The 25,800-nt window shown below is 43.9% G+C and overlaps 3 protein-coding genes across 3 annotated transcripts; 1 reads left to right on the forward strand and 2 right to left on the reverse strand.

The window, feature by feature from the left end:
• Positions 1-1,888: 1,888 nt before the first annotated feature.
• Positions 1,889-4,399, reverse strand: eif1ad (eukaryotic translation initiation factor 1A domain containing). The gene is made up of 5 exons (XM_061685478.1): positions 3,867-4,399; positions 3,488-3,600; positions 3,245-3,353; positions 2,782-2,890; positions 1,889-2,705 (listed from the first exon to the last, which is right to left on the reverse strand). Exons 2-5 carry the CDS (start codon positions 3,572-3,574, stop codon positions 2,507-2,509), a joined length of 504 nt encoding a protein of 167 aa, XP_061541462.1. The 5' UTR covers positions 3,575-3,600; positions 3,867-4,399; the 3' UTR covers positions 1,889-2,506.
• Positions 4,400-4,495: 96 nt separating this feature from the next.
• Positions 4,496-10,453, reverse strand: ctsf (cathepsin F). The gene is given in 15 exon segments (XM_061685474.1): positions 4,496-4,985; positions 5,096-5,154; positions 5,349-5,439; positions 5,522-5,560; positions 5,562-5,587; positions 5,761-5,880; positions 5,998-6,078; positions 6,264-6,360; positions 6,463-6,611; positions 7,696-7,809; positions 7,938-8,010; positions 8,167-8,222; positions 8,386-8,467; positions 8,656-8,766; positions 10,075-10,453. Coding segments are annotated over 15 exon segments (1,395 nt in total). The 5' UTR covers positions 10,297-10,453; the 3' UTR covers positions 4,496-4,910.
• Positions 10,454-11,849: 1,396 nt separating this feature from the next.
• On the forward strand, positions 11,850-25,729 carry aup1 (AUP1 lipid droplet regulating VLDL assembly factor). The gene is made up of 13 exons (XM_061685185.1): positions 11,850-12,073; positions 12,148-12,250; positions 12,625-12,762; positions 13,211-13,361; positions 14,488-14,675; positions 18,226-18,298; positions 20,650-20,723; positions 21,826-21,892; positions 22,078-22,180; positions 22,263-22,400; positions 22,978-23,117; positions 23,266-23,354; positions 25,367-25,729. The coding sequence occupies exons 2-13, from the start codon at positions 12,210-12,212 to the stop codon at positions 25,410-25,412; spliced, it is 1,248 nt and encodes a 415-aa protein (XP_061541169.1). The 5' UTR covers positions 11,850-12,073; positions 12,148-12,209; the 3' UTR covers positions 25,413-25,729.
• The last annotated feature ends 71 nt before the right edge of the window (positions 25,730-25,800 follow it).

A 25,800-nucleotide genomic window follows, 5' to 3' on the forward strand; every position in this document is an offset into this window, starting at 1 on the left:
GTGCTGACCCGTAACTCCGTCTTTTCAGGTCCAAAAAGGTGATGATCTCATGACGCTAAATAGGATGGGTTATGGTTGTCCAGCCAAAGGAACTGCTGACTTCATGTGCTCCTTTGCGTTTCACGGGGGACATTCAAAGCAGGCTCTTGTTCTTTGCCTTTGGTCCTGGACACCCACTTTTTGACTGTGCTGGAGCCTGTTGCAGCTTCCCCATGTGGGGTGGTTTGGGGGGTAAATTTAAACTACAACTTTTGGGGGTTATCTTTCCGCCCGACCCCAAACATCATCATCTTTTTTTTTTGTTAGCTCAAATCAGCAATAGTCAATCACTTTATGCCAGCCGGAAGTACAGTACGTTGGCACCTGTTAATTACAAACATGGCGAAAAGGTAAGCTGGGTCAAAAGTGACGAAAACAGCTAATAGATGTGATTGGTATCAAATTTCTGACAATGCGACTGCAGAGTAAACACAGTAAAGCAGATATACCCCATCAATTGGAGCTTGAGTTCAGTGAAGGACACACATTGGTATTGATCGTACATAAACTCGTGTCTCAATGGAACTTTAATATTTGTATTATTGATGTATAGTATTGTTTACTTCTGTGTTGTCACTCTCTGTATTGACGTTTGTGGCATTATTTCGATGTTGTTGACCCTATCCACGTCCAGGTCGTTCGAAGTTTCAAAAGTGGAAAGACACGTGGAAAGTTTGAGCATGTATTGGATGTCCTTGATACCCAGATTAAGCTCGATGTGCTGTACTGTACGGTCCTTCCCCTCACTCGTAAGACAATTCAGTGCACTAGTAGAATTGTCTGTCTCACTAGTAGTGTTCTTTCCACCGCTGTATGACACTTCTACATTAGTAGGACAACTTTGGCCTAGTAGGACAATTACATCTAACCAGCGAGGCAACATTGTGTTCTATTTGACATCTGTGTGATACGAGTACTACGAGGAAAACGATGGCTGTTAACTAGCAGAATTTTGTAACGTGTGTGTATATATATATATATATATATATATATATATGTCAGTAAATACAGTTCGGCGCCACATTCGTAAGTGCAACTTGAAACTCTACTATGCAAAGCAAAAGCCATTTATCAACAACACCCAGAAACGCCGCCGTCTTCTCTGGGCCCGAGCTCATCTAAGATGCACTGATGCAAAGTGGAAAAGTGTTCCGTGGTCTGACGAGTCCACATTTTAAATTGTTTTCGGAAATTGTGGGCGTCGTGTCCTCCGGGCCAAAGAGGAAATGAACCATCCGGACTGTTTTGGACGCAAAGTTCCAAAGCCAGCATCTGTGATGGTATGGGGCTGTGTTAGTGCCAATGGCACGGGTAACTTACACATCTGTGAAGGCACCATTAATGCAGAAAGGTACATACAGGTTTTGGAGAAACATGCCGCCATCCAAGCAACGTCTTTTTCATGGACACCCCTGCTTATTTCAGCAAGACAATGCCAAACCACATTCTGCACGTATTACAACAGCGTGGCTTCGTCGTAAAAGAGTGCGGGTACTAGACTGGCCTGCCCGCAGTCCAGACCCCTCTCCCATTGAAAATGTGTGGCGCATTATGAAGCGTAAAATACGACAACGGAGACCCCGGACTGTTGAACGGCTGAAGCTGAACATCGAGCAAGAATGGGAAAGAATTCCACCTACAAAGCCTCAACAATTAGTGTCCTCCGTTCCCAATGTTGTTAAAAGAAAAGGTGATGCAACACCGTGGTACACGACCCTGTCCCAGCTTTTTTGGAACGTGTTGCAGCCATAAAATTCTAAGTGCATGATTATTTGCTAAAAACAATCGAGTTTATCAGTTTGAACATTAAATGTCTTTGTATTGTATTCAATTAAATATAGGTCGAACATGATTTGCAAATCATTGTATTTTTTTTATTTATGTTTAACACAGTGTCCCCCCTTCATTGGAATTGGGGTTGGACTAAAGGAGCTGCAAGCTATGAAATTGCAACTTACATAATTCTCTTTCATAAAATGATAAACGTGATACAATTTAGGATCCAGACAAAGTTTATAAGCACAAAATAAACGAATGGTGGTTTGGCTATATGTGCCCTGCGATTGGCTGGCGACCAGTTCAGGGTGCACCCTGCCTCTCGCCCGAAGATAGCTGGGATAGGCTCCAGCACGCCGGCGACCCTAGTGAGGAGAAGCGGTACAGAAAATGGATGGAAAACCGTGTGGAAATGTTCGTCGTCAATTTCAGTGAAATGTTATAATTTTATAAAAAAAAAAAAAAAAAAAAAAAAAAACATGTTTCTTGAGATTCAAATGTGGGTGCCCGTGCACCCAACAATTAATGACGTGCAAAAATGAGGCCAGCCCTCAAAGCGTCCATGCGGCTGTGATGTGAAGCCCGGAAGGAACGAGGAAGCTGTAGGATCAGCGGGGGGGGGGGGAAAAACTAAATATAACGCCTGAGAATTGTCACAATATGAGTCGGCAGCCTCAGTGTCCCCCCACTATCACTCTGTGTCCTCAGCGTCGCTGTCCTCTCCGTCGTCACTCTCGCTGTACTGGTAGGTGGAGCGGTTGGTGTTCACAAACAAATCGTCCTCGTCTTCGCCGTCGCCAGCGCTGTCCTCCTCTTGGTGTTTCTCCTCGGTGGTGTTTTCCTGGTCTGGCTGTTGGTTTGTCTTGGTTTCAATCACAAAGCCTTGGGGCCTGGAGGCACACGATTGGGACAATTTCACTCAAGCACGCACCGGTCAGTGTATGTTGCGTTTGACTTGCCACACACCAGAGATTCTGTTTTTGCAGGTGCACAATGTGATCTTTGTAAAGAATGGAGCTGATTTCTGCCTTCACCTTCTCTCCCTCCTCAATTGGATCCACGATCACATAGTCACCTTGATGCGAGGGAACAAATCCAATCAGAACGTCGGGTCAGAACCTTTTAGAGCAAGACCAAGGTGCGGAAAAATGAGATCACAAAACCACAAGCGTTGGCAGGCACATGGAAATGTGATGCTTTGATATGTCCAAAAACACGGAGGAAACAGGAATATTTGATATCATTTTGGTGTACTGGAAAAGACATTTTTAGTTGCGGTTAATGTCACCCAGAGAGAAAAGCATGACGGGTTCACGGTAGCATTAGGTTGGTAGGATGGGAGGTCGCAGGTCAAAAAAAAATAAAAAGTTGTGCGTCACAGACGTCGTGGAGGGCTACTGATGGCATGTCTTCCAACTCTTGCACTCACCTCTCTTGATCCAAATATTCTTGCGGAACTTTGTGGGCATGCTCACCAGGAACATCTCGCCCTGAGCTGTGACAGTTTCATGGAGGTTGTTACCACGGCTACCGGTCACCTACGAGAGACAGCGAGGGGGGGGGGGGATGAAGAATACAGCATCATCTTTAAATAGTTGGGATCCTGGCTCGTATGACAGGATTTGCAAGCCATTGGAGTAAAATATCACGGAGCATGAAAAGTCTTCCGAACCTTCACAATCTGCTGCTTCTCCGTCGGCACGAAAACGTCTCCAAGAATCTCCTTGACGACGTGCTTGCGTTTAGTGGCCTGTGACATTGTGAAACGCTCGCGTTCTAAGCCAGCTGAGGAAATGGGGAAAAAGAAACAAGCACATAAAGACAAGTCTACTGTTATTGTCACGCGAATCGTGAGAAAATGGTAACAGCCATTTTTTTCCCCCATCATATCACAACAACTTTTACAACAGAGACATTTTTGTAAGCTCCTCTCTAAACGTGTTTGCGAACGTGTGTTGACAATTTGACGTGAATCCTTTTTCCTCACGTGACCGCTACTTAGCTGACGTTAGCCAAGCGCTACCGGTTTCGTGCTAGTTATAAAAAAGTACCTTGAAATGATGAGCGTCTTCTCAGTAGCAGATGTGTCCCTGTGTCTTGTCAGGCTCCAAAAGTGGCCTCAAAAGAATGAAAGGGCTGTTGTATTCACAGTTCAATTGGACCACATGCGTTGCGCGTCCACTTTACTTCACTCCACTTCCGGAACACGTTCGAGACCTTCTTCTTCTGCTGCTGCTGCTGCTGCTTTTTCCTTCTTCTTCGTTTAACGACGGCCGGCAACAAACGTTCTGGTCCGTTATCGCCACCTACCACGGAGTTTGGACCGCCGTCACGATGCCTCCAGGGTGAACGCAAAAGAAAAAAATGCAGTAAAAATAAATAGATAAATAAAATGTTTTTTTTTTTTAATTTTAATAATACGTACAAACAGCTTTTCTGTGTGTTATTTATTCTACTTTGCAGTAAACTCAGACCGGTAGTGTGGCTGTGCCTTTTTTTTTTTTTTTTGCAAAAGTAAAAATATTTCACAGTAATTTGTTACTGATTTTTCAGGTACGTTTTAAACCAGATATCTACTTTCTGCTCCTTATGTTGTCAAAATGTTGTTACTATTTCCAGCCTTATCATTTGACCACACCATATAAACAAGCAAACACACAAATAAATAAATAACTACGGGTCCAATTCATTTGAATTTATTTCTTATCAGCTTCTAACAAACGTAACAGTAGGTAAACAAAAATGGGCTAATCTGGCCAGATGACCGTTGGTAAGAAAATTCATAGCACATGTGGCCTAACTATGACTAGTGCCTCATATAGACAGTTACCGTCAGAGAAAACGACTTCAAACCAAATGCTTGACATTTAAACAATTAAAAGCGCACATTAAATCGACGGCACAATCACTTAAAATTTCAGTATATTATTTTGAAGCTAGTGATAGTAGACGTGGTATGCGTTTGAAGGAAAACGAGGCTGGTTTCACGGTACGAGGACGCGTCATGCAAGTCCGGCTCAAGCGTCTGCAATCGCAATAGGGCATTTACGCATCTGCGCGAGGGGAAACGGCAAGAAAGTGCAAGTTTCATTGATTTAGGCGACAACAGCAGACGAGGCCATCCTGTTGATCCCACATGCATTGGAGCCCCTGTATAGGTAGTAGTAACCCTGTGTGAGAAACAAATAATAACGACACAACAGATCGAGTTTTACTGCGTTCAACGGTCCTTTTGTCATCCGCAAAGACCGCTTCCCTGTCTGCCTTGGGTTTGACTTACCTGCTCCCCATAATCCTCACCCCAGCTGTTTTTGATGGCCCAGAATGGAATTCCCTGACCTGAAAAGACCACAGTCCATGATGCCGGATTGATACAGCCTCGATGTCATGATCATTTCATATATGAAACCGAAAATAAGATGGATACAATTTGCCCAGTTGTGTGTCAATTCGCTCCTCCTGTTCACGTTGTAATTCGGTCGTCGGAACCGCCGCGCAAGCAATGGCTTCGCCGTTCGTAGAAAACCACTTACGATCTCCGTAGCCCACCAGGAGCACTGCGTGGTCGATCATCCAGGGGTTACAGAAGATCTTGAAAGGGTGGGAAACACCCTTCTTGTAAAACTGCACGATAAGTCAAATGAAAGCAATTTAGCCGCGCTTCTGGCTTCTTCTCAACGGAGTCGACGGCGACGCTTGGCCTTACCTGCATGGCAAAAGCATTCAGAGCTACAGAGATGGGGCCAGTTTTCAGCCAGCCAAGCTGCAATTTCTGCGAAAACCAATCACACACACACACACACACATATAGATCCTTTTCGAACAGATATTCAAAAGCCGAAACATCCACCACCTGCGCTGACCAATGCTGCCTTTTTGACAATTGCACATGATCAGTCGACTGAATGTCACGATGAGGTCTGCTCCTTCCTTTTGTGGCCTCACCATTTTCATCTTTGGACAGCTCCGCAGAGCTGTTGATGTATGCGGCGACCTTCCTGCTGGCGAACTCGCACTTCTGTTTGCGGCCGGTGTAGGAGTAGTCGCTCTCCGACTCCAGGCCGCCTGAGCCGCACGTGCGGGAAGACCATCGTGAGACACGCTGGGCAGCACGATGCATTGTTCCAGCACGATCCTCGGCGAGGAACAATGGGAATTGGAAGCGGCTTGACTCACGCTTACCGAGATTCTCAATTGCTTCGTAGGCATTGGACGGCAACCCGCCTCTGCACGCCTGGTCCAGCCCGTCGCAGTCAACCAGCTCTGTAACCCAGAATTCAATAAACCAATCGCACCATCCATCCATCCGTCCGTCCATTTTCTGAGCCGCTTCTCCTCACAAGGGTCGCGGGAGCGCTTGGAGCCCAACCCGGCGATCGTCGGGCAGGACGACCGTACCGTGCTGAGAATTTATTTCACGTAAAACAACTCCGGCGGCGGGACATTACCTTGCTCGGACAGAGACTGCAGAGTTCCGTTTTTCAGAAACCACTGTCCTTCGATGTTCCCCGTGACTGAAAATGCCCAGCAAGATCCACACATACCCTACAAGACGCACACGCACATTTAATACTGTGCGGTCTCGTCGTCGGTTTGAGCATTTCACTAGTCACGTGCTATCGAGCGCAAGTCCTACTGTCGTGGTACCTGGTTCTTAACAGGGCTAACGGCGCCATGATCTCGCCAATCCCAGCTGGCAGGGGCGGGGCTTCGGGCCGAAGGGGCCAATTTCATTGGTCGCTGGAGGGTCCACTGGCTCAGCAGCGGGTTCAGGTATGTCGAGCGAAACTCTTCCTCTGGAAGCAAAGTGAAGGAAACCGGTTCGCTCATGACTATCTTTTGAAAGAAAAGATCATCTTGTGTCTAGCTCGAAACAACGTGGCAGTTATATGCTAACATACAGTGGGTACGGAAAGTATTCAGACCCCCTTACATTTTTCACTTAAGTTCATTCCCCCCCCCCCCCCACATTAATGTACACACGGCGCCCCGTATTGACAGAAAAAAAAATGGAATTGTTGACATTTTTGCAGATTGATGAAAAAAGAAAAACTGAACTATCACACAGCCAGAAGTGTTCAGACCCTTTGCTCAGCATTTAGTAGAAGCACCCTTGTGAGCTCATCCAGCCGTGAGTCCTTTTGGGAACGATGCAACAGGTTTTTCACACCTGGATTTGGGGATCGTCTGCCATTCGTCCTTGCAGATCCTCTCCAGTTCTGTCCGGTTGGATGGTGAACGTTGGTGGGCAGCCATTTTCTGGTCTTTCCAGAGAAGCTCAATTGGGTTTAAGTCAGGGCTCTGGCTGGGGCATTCAAGAACAGCTTCAGGAAGGGTTCTGGTCGGCCCAAACGTCTTCCATTTAAGGGTTATGGAGGCCACTGTGCTCTTAGGAACCTTAGGTGCAGCGGAATTTTTTTTTGTAACTTTGGCCAGATCTGTGCCTTGCCACAATTCTGTCTCTGAGCTCTTCAGGCAGTTCCTTTGACCTCGTGATTCTCATTTGCTCTGACATTCACTGTGAGCTGTAAGGTCTTAGACAGACAGGGGTGGGGCTTTCCTCATCAAGTCCAATCAGTATAATCAAACAACGCCGGACTCCAATGAAGGTGGAGAACCATCTCAAGGACGAGCAGACGAAATGGACAGCACCCGAGTTAAATATGTCACAGCAAAGGTTCTGGCTGTGTGATATTTCAGTTTTTCGTTTTAAATGTAAAAACAATTCTGTCACTATGGGGTGCAGTGTGTACATTATTGAGGGGAAAAAAAATGAACTTAAATGATTTGAGCAAATGGCTGCAAAATAACAAGAGTGAAAAATTGAAGAGGGTCTGAATACTTTCCGTTCTTTTCCGTACCCACTGTATGTATACGCACCAGTGAGGTCACTGAACTTGGTGATGCCATACTCGGCAGATCCTTCATCTAAAGACTGGATTTTTGCAGCGGTCTTAAAGTTCTCGTGGAAGATCTGCAAGCGGCGGTCGGTCTCTAAACACGCAAAATAATACACAAGACGACCAGATTGTGCATTGCGTATTTGAAAAAACTCAATTCACATGAAATCCCAATGTGTACATGCGCAAACGAAGTCTTGCTTTGTATGCGGTTCTACTCACCCTCCTGGGTGCCATACACCTTACTGTGTTGAACCATGAAGTCTTTGAAAAGGCCCACCAACTCCACAGACCCCTGATGAATAGAGAACAGCCAAACGCGCATGCTCAATCTTATCCTACACTTCAACTCGATTGATCCATTGACTCAACAAAGACAGGCTCCGATCAAAACGACCGGTATTGCACTGTACACTGTCAACTGATTGAAGCATGACGGTTTTTTTTTCACCTCCGGATGCTGGTCAGGGGAAGCGTCCTCAACTGCAGTTGTTTCTTCCGGTCCGGCTGGTAAGAAAGAAGTTTGAAGTCAATACGTAACGTAATACACAGGGAGAACATGCACGTTCCACAAAAGAACCCAGACTATCATATATATATATATATATATATATATATATATTTCAAAGTAAAAAAAATAAAAATAAAAAATGACAAAGCTTTTATTTACCTTTTGGTTGGCATTTCTGTTTGAGCAGATTTGAAGTCGCCTGCCAGGGTATGTCCCAGATTTCAAACACACACACCTCAGGCTAGAAACAAAACAAAACAAATAAAACAAATAAAATCACACGCAAGCCTTTGTTTGACGGAATCACGTGCATCCAGAATCGCTTTAAACTGTTTAGGCACGGGCGGAAAGTCAATGTGCTAATCGGTCTGCTGAACATTTAAAAAAAAAAAAAAAAAAAAAAAAAAAAAAAAAAAAAAAAAAGCCTACCTTAAGTTGTCGTAACTCGGGATAGAAGTCGCAAGTCCGGAGCATCGTGGATTTCTTACACTGAGTGTTACTCATCTCCACCGTTATAGTGTAGCGGATTCCCTTAACCAGCTGGAAATAAAAAAAGACGGCATTTATTTGGATTGAACAAAGAAAAATCATTCTCTATATCATTGAGGCAGACATTGTTTTGATACATGCTTGTCCGAAGAAATACGACGGCCACTCCGGAAAACTACGTACAAGACAAGTTGTAATCTTATGAGGGGAAAAATACATATATTTGCTAGAAAAACATTTATACTTATTCACTAAAATATTGTGTATTTTCCAGATCAGATCACCGTGCCGCCGACTTCATATATTGAAAATATTAAAAAGATACATATATAGATCGATACACATAGATACAAATATAGTTTTTTAAATTGTCCTAATTATAAGCACAGCACAAATTCAAACTCTATCTTACATATATATATATCTTTTATGATGATCACTTGGGCGTACTATGTTACTTTATTTTATTGTCGATCATTACGGTGGTTCTTGATGAGTCAAGCATTTTTTTTAGGTGATAGTGGGAAAACATTGAGAACCAGTGAGCTAGGAAAAAAAGAACTTTTCATCTCAAAAATGGACAACTTTATTCTTCTAAAATTACAACTTTATCATTCTCGAATTATAGTACTTTTTTATTGAGAATATAAGACTTTGTTTCCTCAAAAATACAAATGTATTTCTGTAAAATTACGATTTCTATTTTGAAACTGTAGGACTTCACCATCGTAAAATAATGACTTTATTTCAGTATTTTAGAATTGTTTTTAATCAAGAAAATAAATGACTTTGTTATCATAAAAATAAAACTCCAATCATTATTTAGACTTGACACAGTTTTGAAACCATAAAATGTATTTTTTTTTTTTTTTAATCTTGAAAATACACAAGTGCATTCTGGTAAAATAATTATTTTCCATCTTCAACTCGTACTTGAATCTCTCTATTTTCCCCCGTGAATTTTCGCTTGACCCCACTTGTTCCGATTTTTTTTTTTTGTTCCGGTAATCTGTTGCCTACGTCATATTGTTCCCGTCGGACTGCTGCACCTGGCGGCTTCTTCCTGTTGTCGAACTTGAACTGTCACGTGATCCCATCTCGACCCAAAAAAACAAAACAAAAAAACACTTTCACTTCACTAAATGCCAGTTAAATAATTTCCTTTTACGCAAAACAGGAAACACGGAGAGTCGAGTTACCATTTTTTTTTTTTTATTATTATTTTTTTATTATTTTCCTTTTCGGATTGCAGCGAGGTCAGCGATGTGCTCCGCAGTCTATTTGTGGTGTCGTTTGAAAATGACAAAACACATGATTTCAAATATTTTGTGTGTGTGTGTGTGTGTGTGTGTGAAGTACCTGTTTGGTGGCGGAGATGAGCCGGCTGACTTTGCGGAGGTGCATCGCGTTGGAGCCCGAGTTGTAGCGCTCCTCGGCGAACCGCAGAGCCTTCCTCAAGCCGGGGTCGGCCTCCCTCACACGGACGGCGGAGCCGGGAGGGCCGTCGACGTCCTCGCCGAGCCCAGCGCCGAGCACCGCGACCAAAGCCGCGCACACAAAGGCCTGAAAGCCAGTCGCCATGTCGCCTCCGATGTGGCTGAAGAAGAAAGAGGACGACGCGCTTTCAGTTCGCAAAAAAACAAAACAAAAACAAACGAGTTCCGACTGTGAGATTTAGTTGTTGCCAAACAAATCTGCGACGGCTCTGTGGGAGGAGGCAGTGGAGTCGGCGAGTGGGGCGTATTCAAGAACACTCGAGTTCAAGCACTGGCACCAATGCGCACGCTAATTTAGCAACGCTGCCTTTCGTCACCGCTTTCAACCAGGAACTTGAACGGCGACATAATAAATATTGAAATCGACAAATAGTGCTCGCATTTACCCACACGATGGCTGCTAACGCTCTTTTCACATCAAAACAAAACGCATCTGACATTGCTCGATGAATAGGATGACGATTCTGATGAGGCGCAATATTGAACTAGCGAGCGGGGTGTGTTCAATAGCGACACGCGCCTCCGCTTATTTAGCATCGTCCTACATCTTTATGTACAGCATGTTATGGAACGTTCTACTTGTAACTTCATAAGCGACTCAGGTTGCCCTTGCCCGGACGCGGGTCACCGAGACCCCCTCTCTCTGGAGCCAGGCCTGGAGGTGGGTCTCGAAGGCGAGCGCCCGGTGGCCGGGCCTGCACCCGTGGGGCCCGAAAGGGTAACGTGGGTCCCCCTTCCCATGGGCTCACCACCTGTGGGAGGGGCCAAATATTTCTTTTGTAATTTAATTTACAAAATATAAATCACATTACTGGGAGAAAACCTGTAAGTAAATTACAGAGGCTTTTGGAAATTTCCACAATTACAATTTCAGGTACTTTTGAAGAATTGCTGCAAAAGCTCAGATTTTATATATATATATATTTCTTTTTCATATCACGTCCTCCTTCTAAAGCCAACGCTTGTGATTGGCTGTCTCTGGTCACGTGCTATTCTGCGCACACGCACACACACACACACACAGAAGAGAGAGTGAGAGAGACTCACATACAGGTTTGTATGTGTGTGTATGTATAATGCAACAAAAAAATTTTCATTAAACATTTTATTACGTTAGTTTTTCAATGTATTATTTGTGTAAAGAACAAATACATGTGGTGAAATCCTAAATAATGATGTGGTTTTAATCCACTTTTTAGAGGAAACATTCAAGAATCCTGTTGATGCAATCATTCAAAATTAAGAAAAGGAATCAAAATGCAAAGATCATGATTTATATTACTTTTGGCCCTCATCATTTTGGGTATGACGTATGCCCACAAGAGGACCACGCGCGTCGCGTGAGGACGTTTTTATTTCCAACCTACCTCTTGGAGGTCAATACCACATTTCACATTGTATTATCATGTTATTTAGCCGAAACATCGCGTATTTGGACATAATAGACGTTCACAGGTGATTTCATATTCGACAGTTGTGTTGATTCAAGAGGAGGTTGAGAAACAAGTCAATCGCCATAAGCAATGCCGATTGATTTTGTTCGATGTTGTTTGTTTTAACTTAAGTCACATAATACAATTTTGCTCAACATCCACAGTAATACAGTACATAGACAGCATTAACGTGTTGGTTTGTTTGTTTTTTTCGCTCGTTGGTCATTTTATTTTGCAGGGTTTGCTCCGGAAGCGATTTGGCGAAGGTTATTGGAGCGAATACCCACTAGCATGGCTAACAGAACCGACATTTAAGCTAACTCGTCAACTTTCACTTTGGGCTTTTCGAAAACCCCCCCCCCCCCCCAAAAAAAAACCTTTGTGTCCGAATTTCGTCACATCGTCGAGTGAACAGTAGCTTCCACACAGGTTTGCTTCCCGTGCGCTCTCGAATAAACGACACGTTTGTTTTTTCCTCATCGTGATGATTGATTTATTTTCAGGGAGAAGGAGCTGGTTGTTTTTATAGAGGCGTCGACTTGCGTAAAGCTCTGAGTCGACAGACATGGAGGCTCCGGTTATTGAAGATATGATTGACTTTCGCCGGTAAGTCAATGAAGGGTCACTGTGTTATGTAATGCTAGCTGCCTTATTACGCTCCAAATATTTGTAAGTAGCCATATTATCGGTAATGACCTTTCCGATGGTATCGTCTTTGCCCAATATACTCCAATTAGGGAGAGGTCATTCCGAATTGAGCTAACGTTTCTATTGGAATGATGCAACTTGTTGCGAAACATACACGTATTGCGACGTGTCGAAAGTGTCAACTCTTAACGTAGTGCTCGTTCTCTAAGGGCACTTAAAAGATTGTTTTCAATAATTATATGAAAGAGTATTCGATGTCTCTTAAGGACCTATTTAGTCATTTGTTCATGTCATGTTATATTCCTGATTATTCCCCATTTATTTTTGCACAGGTTACCCAAAGATACACTTGTCCTGCTGCTGTTGATGATTTACTTTCCAGTTGGCATTTGTTTGATGTTACTACGGATTTTTATTGGTGTCCATGTATTCTTGGTCAGCTGTGCCCTGCCAGAAAGTTTTCTAAGAAGGTAGGTAACTGTACATTGTCTGTCATTTACTCCCCTGACACACACAAACACACACACAAGATGTCGACTGTTGTGTTCTGCGCAATTTCCTCAAAGAGCAAACTTGATTGTTCTGAATATCGCTATCAGTATGTGAGTTTTAATGCTTGCTCACGCCGGTCGGTCATATTATTGTGGGACTCAAATGTAGTATTCTTTTGTTTTTTTTTGGTTATCCTGAACATTGCCTCATGTACCGTACAGGAAATACTTGCTGAAGGGCTGTCTTTCACAACTACAATGCCCGCGCTACATTTGTCCGCACGGGTTGCTGTGAGGTTATTAGCTGTTGACTAGTACAGTCAGGCAGCTCATGAGCCAAATTTTGCTTTTAACGTTGTTGAACTAATCTTCTCAGTCTGTACCTTTTTTTTGTTTTTGAGAAGTCACTTTTTCTCTGCCCTGACAGATTCGTTGTGCGGGTTATGTGTTCAGTCTTGGGAATGCACGTGAGGCAGCAAAATCCTCGCTCCAGAGACAAAAATACCAAACTTTACATATGCAATCACGTGACAGAGTTTGATCACAACATAATCAATCTCCTGACCCCCTGCTGTACTGTGAGTCTTTTTCTTTTTATTCTTCACTTCTACTCAGTATTTTTACTGAATGTGCAGTGAGACCCCTCAGGTGGAACATATTTCTCAAGTGTCCTAACATGACCTCAAAATTTCCCGTTGAAAATTACGAACGTTGACTAAATCTGTCCCAGGATCAAACTGTTGCCTTTTATGAATTGTCCAGGCATCGTCTCAGTTAATGTTCTCCACTGTCATATAAGTTAAAAAGATAATAATAATGTCTGTGTATTAAAACTTAAGTGTTCACACAGCGAACTACATTACCTCACTCCCTTATCTTATTGGTTACAACAATGTAAACACGAATGCTGAGTGCAAGTGATATCTGTCGCATTACAGAATGCAGTAAAGCTCGTGACGACGAGTCTTTCCCAACTTTTATTGAGCCCAGGCACCGATTTTTTTATAGGAGAAAAATCTCACGACACATTAGAAAACAAAAATGTCACAAAAATATGAATACTGAAATAATTCAGACTTTTTTTTTTTTCCCCCAGTTTACTCACAAATTGACTTGCCCAGTGCGGATTTTGGGCCTGTTTGCATTGAACACAACGCTGGTGTACAAGAAGCCCTGACTTATTCTGGAAGGATGGCAATGGGGATACACATTTATTGTACCTTCTGGGATTAATAAAGTACTATCTAGCTATCAAATGGTAATGCAAAAAGTTGGAAAGGCTATCAAAGGTGTATTGGTAAACCTATCCCGTTTCAACCCGACTAACTACTTAGCAGTCAGGATAGAGATACGCGTACCACGTTCTTGTCACTACGACGCTGCTACATCGTAATAAAATTTTTATTTATTTTTTTTGTTCGATTATTGTAATCGTCACACTTTTCCTCTTTGACCGATTACATTTCGACTGAGGTTTATTTTGTCATAAATGGAACCAACCAAATAAAAACACTAGCTATAGCAGTGATTGAGTGTGCCTTCTTATGCCACAGGACAACGTACTCTTATCCCGCCGGGAGTAACTTCGAAACCTCATAATTCAGGACTGCAAACCAAGGACTCCCTGCACTTCATTGAATGCTGAATATGTATGAAAATGGAAAAATTGTGTTTACTGTGCAATCCCTGTTCCTTGCTCACTAGCCCCAGTTTGAGGGCTCCACAGGTTTTGTGTGCTGGGCCAGAGGCTTCATGGAAGTGCACTCTACGCTTGGCAGAGGAGCGATAGGAGAGTCACTTCAGAGGTACTGCTCCACCGAAGGGGCCTCACCATTGCTTTTGCTCCCTGAAGAGGACACCACAAATGGGCGTGCCGGCCTGCTAAAGTTCAGGTCAGTGCAGCTACGAGAAGACTCTTGTCTTCAAATTTGAACAACTTGCGATACATCTGGGTTCGTACGCGTGGGTATCTTAGGGATGTTCAACACCACTTTTTTTTTTTTCAGACCCATACCAGTACGAGTATTCACTCTTCAGCACTCACCCAGTCTCACCGATACCATTGGTAACTTTGATACATAAAATTTCAATTAGGACAATCACAGATAATTGTGAATACAGACCTTTCTTTCTCTCTGATGCACATGATGATTCGCAGATGGACAGCGCAGGTCCCACTCACACAAAGACAATGGCTGTGTCCAAAATCGTTCACTCACTCCCTACTCCCCATGTAGTGTTGCTTTCTCTGAAGACGCAATGCATTATGGTGTATCATGACTCGGTGCGTGACCATTGGTCGCTTGCTACTTTTTGCAATGCTTTGTGAGACAATTTTAGTGCACTACATACGTTTGTGTGTAAATATTTGAAGGTGAATCCCTCCCGTGATCTAATGCTAAAGTTAGCTAGCCCGTCAATACGGTTTTCCACTGACTGATAGCATAGGTTGGCGATTTATAAACCGATGTGTGTCTTGTATTTAAATATTCAATGTGAGTCATTATTTTTGTTTTGCGTTTAGTTTGACAGTAAGCTCCAACTGGGGTGTCACGAAACGGCTTTAAGCACGCTCAGGGAAGGCAGAAGAACATGCGTCATACGTTTGCCACAAGCAACACGGTGCATTCAGGGTGCGTGTACAGCGCAGGAACTTGCATACACAACCGGTGCATCGGTACATTAATCGGTTTTCTTCGATTATAGCGTTTATATGATCGTGAGAAGCCAAAATTGAAATCACAAATTTTGGTTAATCGCCCAGCCCTACTGCCAGCATTGCTGCAGAGGTTAAGGGGTGGGGATTAGCCTGTCAGTGCTCAGACCATCCGCCGCACGCTGCATCAAATTGGTCTGCATGGCAGTCATCCCATAAGAAAAGCCTTGTCTAAAGATGATGCACAAGACAAGAAACAAGCAGGCTAGGGACTAGTGTTGCACCAAGTACCGAAACCAGTACCGTACTTTGGTATTTTGATGGGAAAAAAAGCACGGTACCAGTTGTTTTTTAGGCCCTGTAGTTTAAAAAAATAAAATAAATAAATAACTTATGCGACAGCACTCCATTCAAACGGTGTCTTAAAGGTCAGTCAGTACCCAAAAAGCCGACAGTGAGCCAATGACTGCCTGTCTTCCAACAAGTTGTGTGTGCGTGACTGTGTGGGAGCCGGGAGCATGAAATGGCTTCAAACTGCCGACAAGCTCAATATTATCTGCGGACAAGTTAGCACGTGTTAGCTTTAGCCACCGGAATGTAACCTCAGAGTCCGCAGCTCACAAGGCTATGTGAGCAAAGACAGTATTACAGCGGCTGAAAAAAGCATTGCATGTCACCCTTTTTCTCACTAAATATACTTCCAAAGGTGATATTGACTTGAACATTTCACCAGATGTTGGAAACAACCCAAGTAATCCATACAAACAAAGAAAGTAGAAAAATATGAAATGACACAGGGAAAAAGTATTGAACACATGAAGAAAGGGAGGTGCAAAAAGGCATGGAAAGCCAAGACAACACCTAAAATCTATCAATAATCAAACAGCAATCCAGCCCCTTGTCAGTGCAAATGAATATCAGCTGGTTCAGTCCTATTTGATGGTCTAGAAAAATGTAACATTGCCAAGGTGTGAGTCAAGACACATCTCAAAATGGGTAAGAGCAGAGAGCTGTCTCAAGACCATCGCAAACTAATTCTTGGAAAACATAACGGGCACATATCTAAGCTTCTAGACGCTCCAGTGACCTAGGTTGGGGCCATAATACGTAAATGGAAAGCCAATCATACCACCATAAATTTGCCTTGATCAGGTGCTCCTCGCAAGATTTCTGACAGAGGAGTGCAAAGAATAATCAGAAGAGTTGTCCAAGAGCCAAGGACCATCTCTGGAGAGCTTTAAAAAGACCTGGAATTCGCAGGTAATGTTGTCTCAAGGAAAACAGTGAGTAATGCACTCGCAGCGCGTCAGATGCTACACATCGCGAAAGCCTCCTTTGCACAATGTAATCTTATTCCAAGTGTTGCACTGAGGCCAATGGTCATTAATTTTAACAAAGTTAAGACACACTTTTGTTCGCCGCAGCCGCCATTGGGCACAAGCACGTCATTGTGCGCATTCTTCTTTGTTGGTTTACGCCGCTTCTTCGTTGTTTTCCCCCCACTTCTTCGCAGCTGGAGGACGAGGCATCGAAACCGGAACGTTAGTCCCGATTCAATCGGTTCTCGATGCCCAACCTTATTATTGAAGGAAGGATGAATGGGAAAATGTACCGGGACATTCTTGACAAAAATCTGCTGCCATCTACGAGGATGATGAAAATGAAACGAGGGTGGACATTTCAGCAGGATAATGATCCAAAACAAACTGTCACGAAAACTCTAAATTGGTTTCAAAGAAAAAAAATAAAGCTACTAGAATGGCCCAGCGAATCACCTGACGTGAATCCAATCGAAAATCTATGGAAAGAACTGAAACTCAAGGTCCATAAAAGAAGACCATGGAACCTTCAAGATTTGAGGACTGCTTGTGTGGAGGACTGGGCAAAATCACACCAGAGCAATGCATGCGACTAGTTTCTCCATAAAGGAGGAGTCTTGAAGCTGTCATTGCAAACAAAGGCTTTTGTACAAAGTATTAAATAAATACCAGTTGGCGTGCCCAATACTTTTTCCCTGTGTCATTTGACATTATTACACACAGCTTAATTTCTGAGCTTGTTTGTTTTACCTTCTTTGTATGTATGGATTACTTGGGTTGTTCCCAACATCTGGTGAAATTTTCATGTGAATAGCACCTTTGGGGAAAAAAAAAACCTTTTGGTTCAGATAATGTCAAGCATGTGTGGCGGCAGCAAGCATAGTGGAAGGATTGTCATGATGTTGGGATCCATGATTGCTGTTGGCATAAAAGTGACCCCAAACACAAGTCCAAGCTGACGAAGGAGAGGTGGAAAGTGTCTTCTTAGAAAGAGAAGAGTAGAGAAGAGGAAAGGAGAGAGGTGTCAGGTGTGTTATGTGACAGAAGCGTCTCTGCTAGGATGAAGAGCAGTTTAGAAGACAGTGGTGAGGTGAGGGGTCGCAATATCGTTAGGCCATATCGCCCAGCACTAGTGAGAACGTACAAATTCCGCACAGGAGGGCCTGATTAGAACCAGTAACTTTGACTATGAGGCTGACTTGATAACTACTAGTCCACCATGCCGCCAAATGGGACATTGTGTTTGTAATTCTTTTGTTTTTGTTGTTTTGATCATGGTAAAATGACAACGTATACAGTGAAATTATCCATCCATCCATTTTCTATACCACTTATCCTCTTCAGGGTTGCGGGAAGCTGGAGCCTATCCCAGCTGGCTTCCGGCGAAAGGCGGTCTGCACCCTGGACTGGTCGCCGGTCGATCACAGGGCAACACTCAAACTAATCTTTCTGTTTTTTTCTTCTCAGTTCTTGGCCCTTCTCTCTGACTGACTCCATTCAACCTGTGGCCTTGAGGGTGGCAAGACCTCTGATTGCTTTGGTAATATAATTTTTTTAGACATCTATAGGCCTAAGTGTGCAGAGATAAATATATAATTGTTATTTTATTGCAGAGTATTTTCAAGTGCATTATGTCTTCTATACTGTATGTTGTGTGTTGCACAATTAATAGACCAGAGAGAGTGGCTGTGCTAAAAAAATATATATATATATATATTTTGCCTTCCCATGGGCTCACCACCTATGGGAGGGGCCATAGGGGTCGGGCGCAGTGCGAGCCGGGCGGTGGCCGAAGGCTGGGACCTTGGCGATCCGATCCCTGGCTACAGAAGCTGACTCTAAGAACGTCGAATGTCGACTCTCTGGCAGGGAAGGAGCCCGAGCTGGTGTGTGAGGTCGAGAAGTTCCGACTAGATAGTCGGACTCGTCTCCACGCACAACTTGGGGCTCTGGTACCAGTCCTCTTGAGAGGGGTTGGACTCTCTTCCACTCTGGAATTGCCCACGGTGAGAGGCGCCGAGCAGGTGTGGGTATACTTATTGACCCCCCCGGCTCGGCGCCTGTACGTTGGGGTTCACCCTGGTGGACCCCTGTGGACGATAGGGTAGCCTCCCTCCGCCTTCGGGTGGGGGCACGGGTCCTGACTGTTGTTTACGCCCGTGCACCAAACGGCAGTCCAGAGTACCCACCTTTTTTGGAGTCCTTGGAAGGGCCGCTGGAGAGCGCTCCCGCTAGGGACTCCATCGTTCTGCTGGGGGACTCCAATGCTCACGTGGGCAAGGACAGAGAGACTTGGAAGGGCGTGATTGGGAGGAACGGCAGCAAAAGGCCCCGCGGGTGGATGAGATTCGCCCGGAGTTCCTAAAGGCTCTGGATGTTGTGGGGCTGTCCTGGTTGACACACCTCTGCAACATCGCGTGGACATCGGGGACAGTCCCTCTGGATTGGCAGACCGGGGTGGTGGTTTGGCAGACCGGAGGGTGTGTTCCAACTACAGGGGGATCACACTCCTCAGCCTCCCTGGTAAGGTCTATTCAGGGGTGCTGGAGAGGAGGGTCCGTCGGGAAGTCGAATCTCAGATCCAGGAGGAGCAGTGTGGTTTTCGTCCTCGCCGTGGAACAGTGGACCAGCTCGACAGCCTCGGCAGGGTGCATGGGAGTTCGCCCAACCAGTCTACATGTGTTTTGTGGACTTGGAGAAGGCGTTCGACCGTGTCCCTCAGGTAGTCCTGTGGGGGGTGCTTCGGGAGTATGTGGTACCGAACCCCTGATATGGGCTGTTCGGTCCCTGTACGACCGGAGTCAAAGTTTGGTCCTCATATCCGGCAGCAAGTCGGACTCATTCCCGGTGAGGGTTTGACTCCCGAGGGCAGCCAAGGCTGCCCTTTGTCACCGATTCTGTTCATAACTTTTATGGACAGAATTTCAAGGCGCAGCCGAGGCGTAAAGGGGGTCCGGTTTGGTGCCCTCAGTATTGCATCTCTGCTTTTTGCAGATGATGTCGTTCTGTTGGCTTCATCAACCCGTGATCTCCAACTATCTCTGGAGCAGTTTGCAGCCGAGTGTGAAGCAGCTGGGATGAGAATCGGCACCTCCAAATCTGAGACCATGGTCCTCAGTCGGAAAAGGGTGGCATGCCCTCTGCAGGTCGGGGATGAGATCCTGCCCCAAGTGGAGGAGTTCAAGTATCTTGGGGTCTTGTTCACGAGTGAGGGAAGAATGGAACGGGAGATCGACAGGCGTATCGGTGCAGCGTCTGCAGTGATACGGACTTTGTATCGGTCCGTTGTGGTAAAGAAGGAGCTAAACCGAAAGGCGAAGCTCTCAATTTACCGGTCGATCTACGTTCCTACCCTCACCTATGGTCTCGAGCTGTGGATCGTGACCGAAAAAACAAGATCCCCGATACAAGCGGCCGAAATGAGTTTCCTCCGTAGGGTGTCCGGGCTCTCCCTTAGAGAGAGGGTGAGAAGCTCGGCCATCCGGAAGGATCTCAGAGTAGAGCCGCCGCTCTTGCACATCGAGAGGAGCCAGATGAGGTGGCCCGGGCATGTGATTCGGATGCCTCCCTGACGCCTCCCCGGTGAGGTGTTCCGGGCACGTCCCACCGGGAAGAGACCCCGGGGACGACCCAGGACACACTGGAGAGACTGAGTCTTTCGGCTGGCCCGGGAACGCCTCGGAGTCCCCCCGGAAGAGCTGGATGAAGTGGCTAAAGCTACTGCCCCTGCGACCCGACCTCGGATAAGCGGAAGAAAATGGATGGATGGATGGATGGATGGATATTTTTTGCTTCCTTTACATATAGCAATTAGCTTGCCCTTGTTTGTCAGTAAGATGCACCTAAAATGTTTTGTAATTCAACAAAATAATTTCTGTATTTCATCTGCAGAGCACTCCTGAGACCAGTTGGTTGACAGAGCTGCTATGGACATTTTTTTCTCCATTTACAGTGTATCATGTAAGGTACTAAATATCTTGTATCATTATCGCTTGCTTCTTGGTTAAATCATCAAAACGTACAGTCCGTATTTTTCCTTATGGTAAATGGACGTCATTTGTATCGCACTTTTCTACCTGCAAGGTACTAATTAAAGCGCTTTTACGCTATTACCCAATTCACTCAGTCAAGATGATTCGTACAATATAATAGGAAAGTAACACATTCAGGCACCAAGACCAACTTTGGCAGTATCTTGCTCAGTGGGCTGCAAGATGTTATTTTTAAGATAGCAAACAGGAAAAGTATAGGGATGTCCCGATCACATGTTTTTAAATAGCTACTATCTTTCTGATCACCTTGACTGTTGTGATCTGGTCTTCTGGAAGCTCCTTCTGTCCACCGAGGGCCTGTCTCATCTCTTCTTGAAAAGCCACACAACACTCTTCCTTTCTCAGCTTCTACCAAATGGTTCTCTGCTCTGCCTTTTGTCTTCTTAATCGTCCTCCCCACCACCAGAGTGATTTTACACACCACCATCCTGTGCTGTCTAGCCACACTCTCCCCTACCACGACCCTACAGTCGGTAACCTCCTTCAGATCGCATCTGATCTACTTCGCCTAACTCCTTCCAGAACGTCTCTTTCCCCTCTAGGTCACATCCTCCCTGTGGGGCATAGCCACAAAAATCACATTATACATAACACAATCGGATACTCGTCACCTCCAAGACATTCTTAGCTAACTCTTCCTTTTAAAATCACCCACACGTCACTTTCACAGAAAAAAAAAACAGAAAGGTTACATTGTGTAATATCAGATGAAGCTATTACGGTTCCATTTCGCAAGATATTTGTATTTTTGGATTATTTTGTCACACTGTGACATTTAAAATGTCAAAAATCTTATGATCGAGCCCAATTTTCAATCACGTGAACGGATCGGGTCATCCCTTGTTTTTTTTAAAGCAGAAATCACAAACAGCCTCAAGAAAACTTTTACTCAACTTCTCCCTCATAAATGTATAAATATACCTGTACATTACAATTTAGTTGCACTCACAAGAGAATAGATTTTTTTTGAAATTATTTTCCAAATGTCCAAACTTTTTTCATTTTTTGCCTTCAGTTGGTTGCCACCTATTTTCCGACAAGATGGTGAGTCCTCCCAGGAGTTTGCCAACAAAGTCCAGGAGGTAAAAAAAAAAAAGCCACTTGAATACAAATTTGTGAACGTCCAGTCGCAGAAATCTTTTCTTAACTCTGCATTGCTATGTTTGTGCTCGCTACTGTGTTTCTAAGTGCAGAAAGGGAATCGCTCACTGGTCGATGGTTGCCTGCCAACTAAACTGTGTTTACTATGGGATTTTTGCCTTTGCAGTTGCTCGCCTGTGAACTCGGCTTGGTCTCAACAAAGATCACCAAAGCTGACAAAGCTGAGCACATCAAAAGGAAGCGACATGCTCTGCCGCAAACATCTACAAGTAAGCAAGTAAATCCAACGGATGCAAACAAATATCACTCCGATGTTTTTTTGTATTTTGATTGACGTGTTCCTCACTTTAGGCATAAGACCTGCATCTATTGGCCTGGGTTTTATGGTGCAGGGTTTGGGAACAGATGAGCGTGGGATAGCTAAAATGGCCCAGCAAGTGAAAGATGTACTGCCTCACATCCCCCTGAATGTCATCACAAACGACTTGGGTATGACGCTCTCGGCACACTTTTACTTTCGAAATCCCCCCCCCCCTGTGCTGTCTTCTGCAAAATTCAACCTTCTTACAAAAGTTATTGCATTGATCTGCTCCAACATCTTATCCCAGATTCGCTGCTTACTCACTTTTTTTTTTTTTTTGGGTGCACTTAAATACGTCATTTTCCTGCATGTATTTCATCAAATGTTGCGGCCACCGACCATTTGAGAAACTGAAAGCAGACTCCTCTTGGTTGCTGAAAGAATTCGCTTGTGGAGTCAAATAGTGAAAGAATGCAATCCCGAAAAGCCAATGATTGTACTGCGCAAGCACAAGTGTTTTAAAGGGTGTGGGAGGGATAAAGTAAATCATTATCCCTAACATATCCCCCGTGATAAGCAGGGGCTTCACTGTAGTTCAAACCTTTAGGAAGTGTGTGCCAATCAATTTGGCCAGATAACCGGGACCATCACAGTCAAGTTGGCCTGCGAAAATAAAATGACGAGTATGACCTCTTTTTCCTCAGTCTGAACAATTTACATCTTCTATGCAGTGACTCTGAAAGTTGCCTTTTGATTATTTGACAGCAAAAACCAATTGTGTTAACATCACCATAACAAACCTGCTGGAAAACAAAGAGGAATCTTCATTAGAAGATACTGAGACGTCGGCGTTTGGAGCATCAGTGAACAGCTCTCATTCCTCCAGTTCTTCTCCGACCATAAAGGTTTTCTCTTGGATTCCATGCTAACGTGTGCCATTCGTAGGACAATTTGCGTTGAGAATTTCAACAAAGCTACGATAGTTGTCACTCCTCCCGTCTTTTTAAATGTAATCCCTCAATGCAATCTCATTCCATCTTGTCTTCCCCACAGCCTGCTGCAACATCTTTTGGGAAATCACCTGGTGACAGGCATTTGTCCCTCCAAGAGAGGAAAGAAGCGCTGTATAATTTTGCAAGAAGGTTTGATTTCCTTGTCCTCAGCAATATTGTGTCATAAACATGTTATGTACTGTGCGAGTTGCAAGAAAACGAAATTGCAACTGCTGTAGTTGTTTGAGAGATGCTCTTCAGCATCCTGGCGACTATCGAGGTGCCCTTGAGCCAAGGCACTGAACCGCCCCTGAAACTCAGCTGAGTCATCTCACGTTGCATCTCTGTTTTTGTGTGGTCTGCAACCAAAAATATACAACAGTGTCATTTAAATTTCATCTTGAGGGATTATATCTATTCATTAGAAACTAAATAGTGTTAATTAAGCAGTAAAAAAACATAAAGGTAGCTATTAAATACTTTAAATTGATTAAAAAAAAAATACTCAGCTTTCCCTGGGAAAATCCAAATTGGCTTCAATGTGCGCATGTTGTATCAGCGCACGAGAGTATTGCTCACTGCATATTGACTGAATTATTTTCCCGTCCGTTTTTAGCACATTTGACACGCTTGCATTGTAGCCTGCTAGCATCACTACAAATTGATTTGGATTGGTTCCTAAAGTTGTTGTTTTTTTTTTTTTTTTTTTTTTTTAACCTGAAGTATGTAACTATTTTAGTTTGAGGGGGAAAAAAAAAAAAAAGTCAATTTTACCCAAGCCACTATTAGAGATGACACAATGCCGATTAAGCCTTTTAGCTCCTTCTCCATCCAGCTCTAAATCAACATCTTGCTCTCGTTTTCAGTATTTGATTTTTTTTTTTAAACACACTATTGCCAAAAGTATTCCCTCACCTGCCTTGACTCTCATATGAATTTAAGTGATATCCCGTTCATCATAATCTGTAGGGTTTAATAGGACATGACCGTCCCCCCTTTGCAGCTATAGCATCTTAAACTCTTGTGGGAAGGCTTTCAACAAGGTTTGGGAGTGAATTTATGACCGTTTTTCCAGGAATATATTTGTGAGTTTACACACTGATGTTGGATGAGAAGGCCTCGCTGTCAGTCTCCGCTCTTAATTCTTCTAAGAGTGTTCGTATATGGTTGAGATCACAGGATTTGTGCAGGCCAGTCAAGTTAATTCACATGAAACTCTCTCATCAGTGTCTTTGTGAACCTTGATTTGTGCACAGATTCACAGAGATTTTGGAACAGGAAGGTTCCATCTCCAACTTGTTCCCACAAAGTTTCAAAGGTCCAAAATATTAGCTCCAGTGAAAGGAACTCTGAATGCTTCAGTTTACAAAGAGATTTTGGACATTTCCACCTCAGTGGGCACAGTTTGGAGATGGCCCGTTCCTCTTCCAAAATGATTGTGCATCAGTGCACAAATCAAAGTTTATAAAGACATAGATGAGGCAAATTACTGTATTTATTGAATGCCTGTGAATTAATTTCCCATGCTGGCCCACTTGGTGGCGCACTGAAAATGACGGCAGAAAAGTGATGCCTTCTACCTAGCAATGGACGGAGCGCGGCCCCTTGTCTTTTGAAAAAAGCTCATTAAACATGTTTTTTTTTCTGGAGTAGAAAATAGTCACACAGTAATTACTGTGTAAACGAAAACAATAATAATAATTGCTGTGACAGAACAAAACCTTTTTGCGAGGAACCCTTAGCTGCCCATTAAGGTATCTGACTTAAAATACACGCAGCGACCAATGTATACACAAACGCAGCAATGCTAGGGAATGACTCACTCTGTCTGCATTGTATACTGCCTCTTCTGAAGAATCCATCTCCCCCCCCCCCTCCACCGGCTGTCCTTCAAAACAATAAAAACATTGTGGAATCATCACATACAATGGGCCCCGTTCGTCATATCGAAGCAACAGTTTCTGTTGTTGTAACACTGAAGTCCAGTCTAGGGGGCGACAGAACTTCCGAATTATAATTTTAAGCAGTGTCCTGACAAACAGCAATTGTAACTGTACGGCAGCACTAATGGGGGAGAAGGTCACTTGAAGAAGCTGAAAATAAGTGTTTGTCGCTGTGTTAAACCCCTATTAAAGTGTCTTTGTTTTTTTTTGTTTTCCCAGACGCTATATTGAAAAACATGGATTGGATCAAGAAGACAGTCACTGAACACTTTGGGTCAAGTCGTCATTCTCCAGAAAGAATCTTTCAATGAATCTGTCTCGCCTGAAAGATGATTTTATATTCAGTCAACTGGTGGTGGTGGTGGTGGAAAACCGACTTGCTAGACAGGTCATGGAATGTTCTGACCGTGTACAGTTTAAGTTGGTGGAAAGGTGATTAATGCATGTGTTGAGTTCGTCATTCTTGCTGATGCATACTTTTGATAACACTTTGTATTATGATCCACTTGGCTGTGAATCATCTATTTATTTTTATATTGTCCAGAGTTGTCAATTACAAATAAAGTTCAGTTTGACCTTTCAGTGGAATCATTTCACAACACTGCGATTGGCTGGCGATCAGTTCCGGGTGTACCCCGCCTCTCGCCCGACGA

Source organism: Phycodurus eques, chromosome 9, assembly GCF_024500275.1.
Source record: "Phycodurus eques isolate BA_2022a chromosome 9, UOR_Pequ_1.1, whole genome shotgun sequence".
Classification (NCBI taxonomy): Eukaryota; Metazoa; Chordata; class Actinopteri; order Syngnathiformes; family Syngnathidae; genus Phycodurus; species Phycodurus eques.

Coding starts and splice junctions, on each gene's coding strand:
- eif1ad (XM_061685478.1), bottom strand. CDS start 3,574: ATGTCACAGGCCACTAAACGCAAGCACGTCGTCAAGGAGATTCTTGGA. Junction 3,354..3,487: donor AGAAGCAGCAGATTGTGAAG/GTTCGGAAGACT, acceptor TGTCTCTCGTAG/GTGACCGGTAGCCGTGGTAA. Junction 2,706..2,781: donor CTGCAAAAACAGAATCTCTG/GTGTGTGGCAAG, acceptor GTGTGCCTCCAG/GCCCCAAGGCTTTGTGATTG.
- aup1 (XM_061685185.1), top strand. CDS start 12,210: ATGGAGGCTCCGGTTATTGAAGATATGATTGACTTTCGCCG. Junction 21,893..22,077: donor TTGCCAACAAAGTCCAGGAG/GTAAAAAAAAAA, acceptor TTGCCTTTGCAG/TTGCTCGCCTGTGAACTCGG. Junction 22,181..22,262: donor TCTGCCGCAAACATCTACAA/GTAAGCAAGTAA, acceptor TCCTCACTTTAG/GCATAAGACCTGCATCTATT.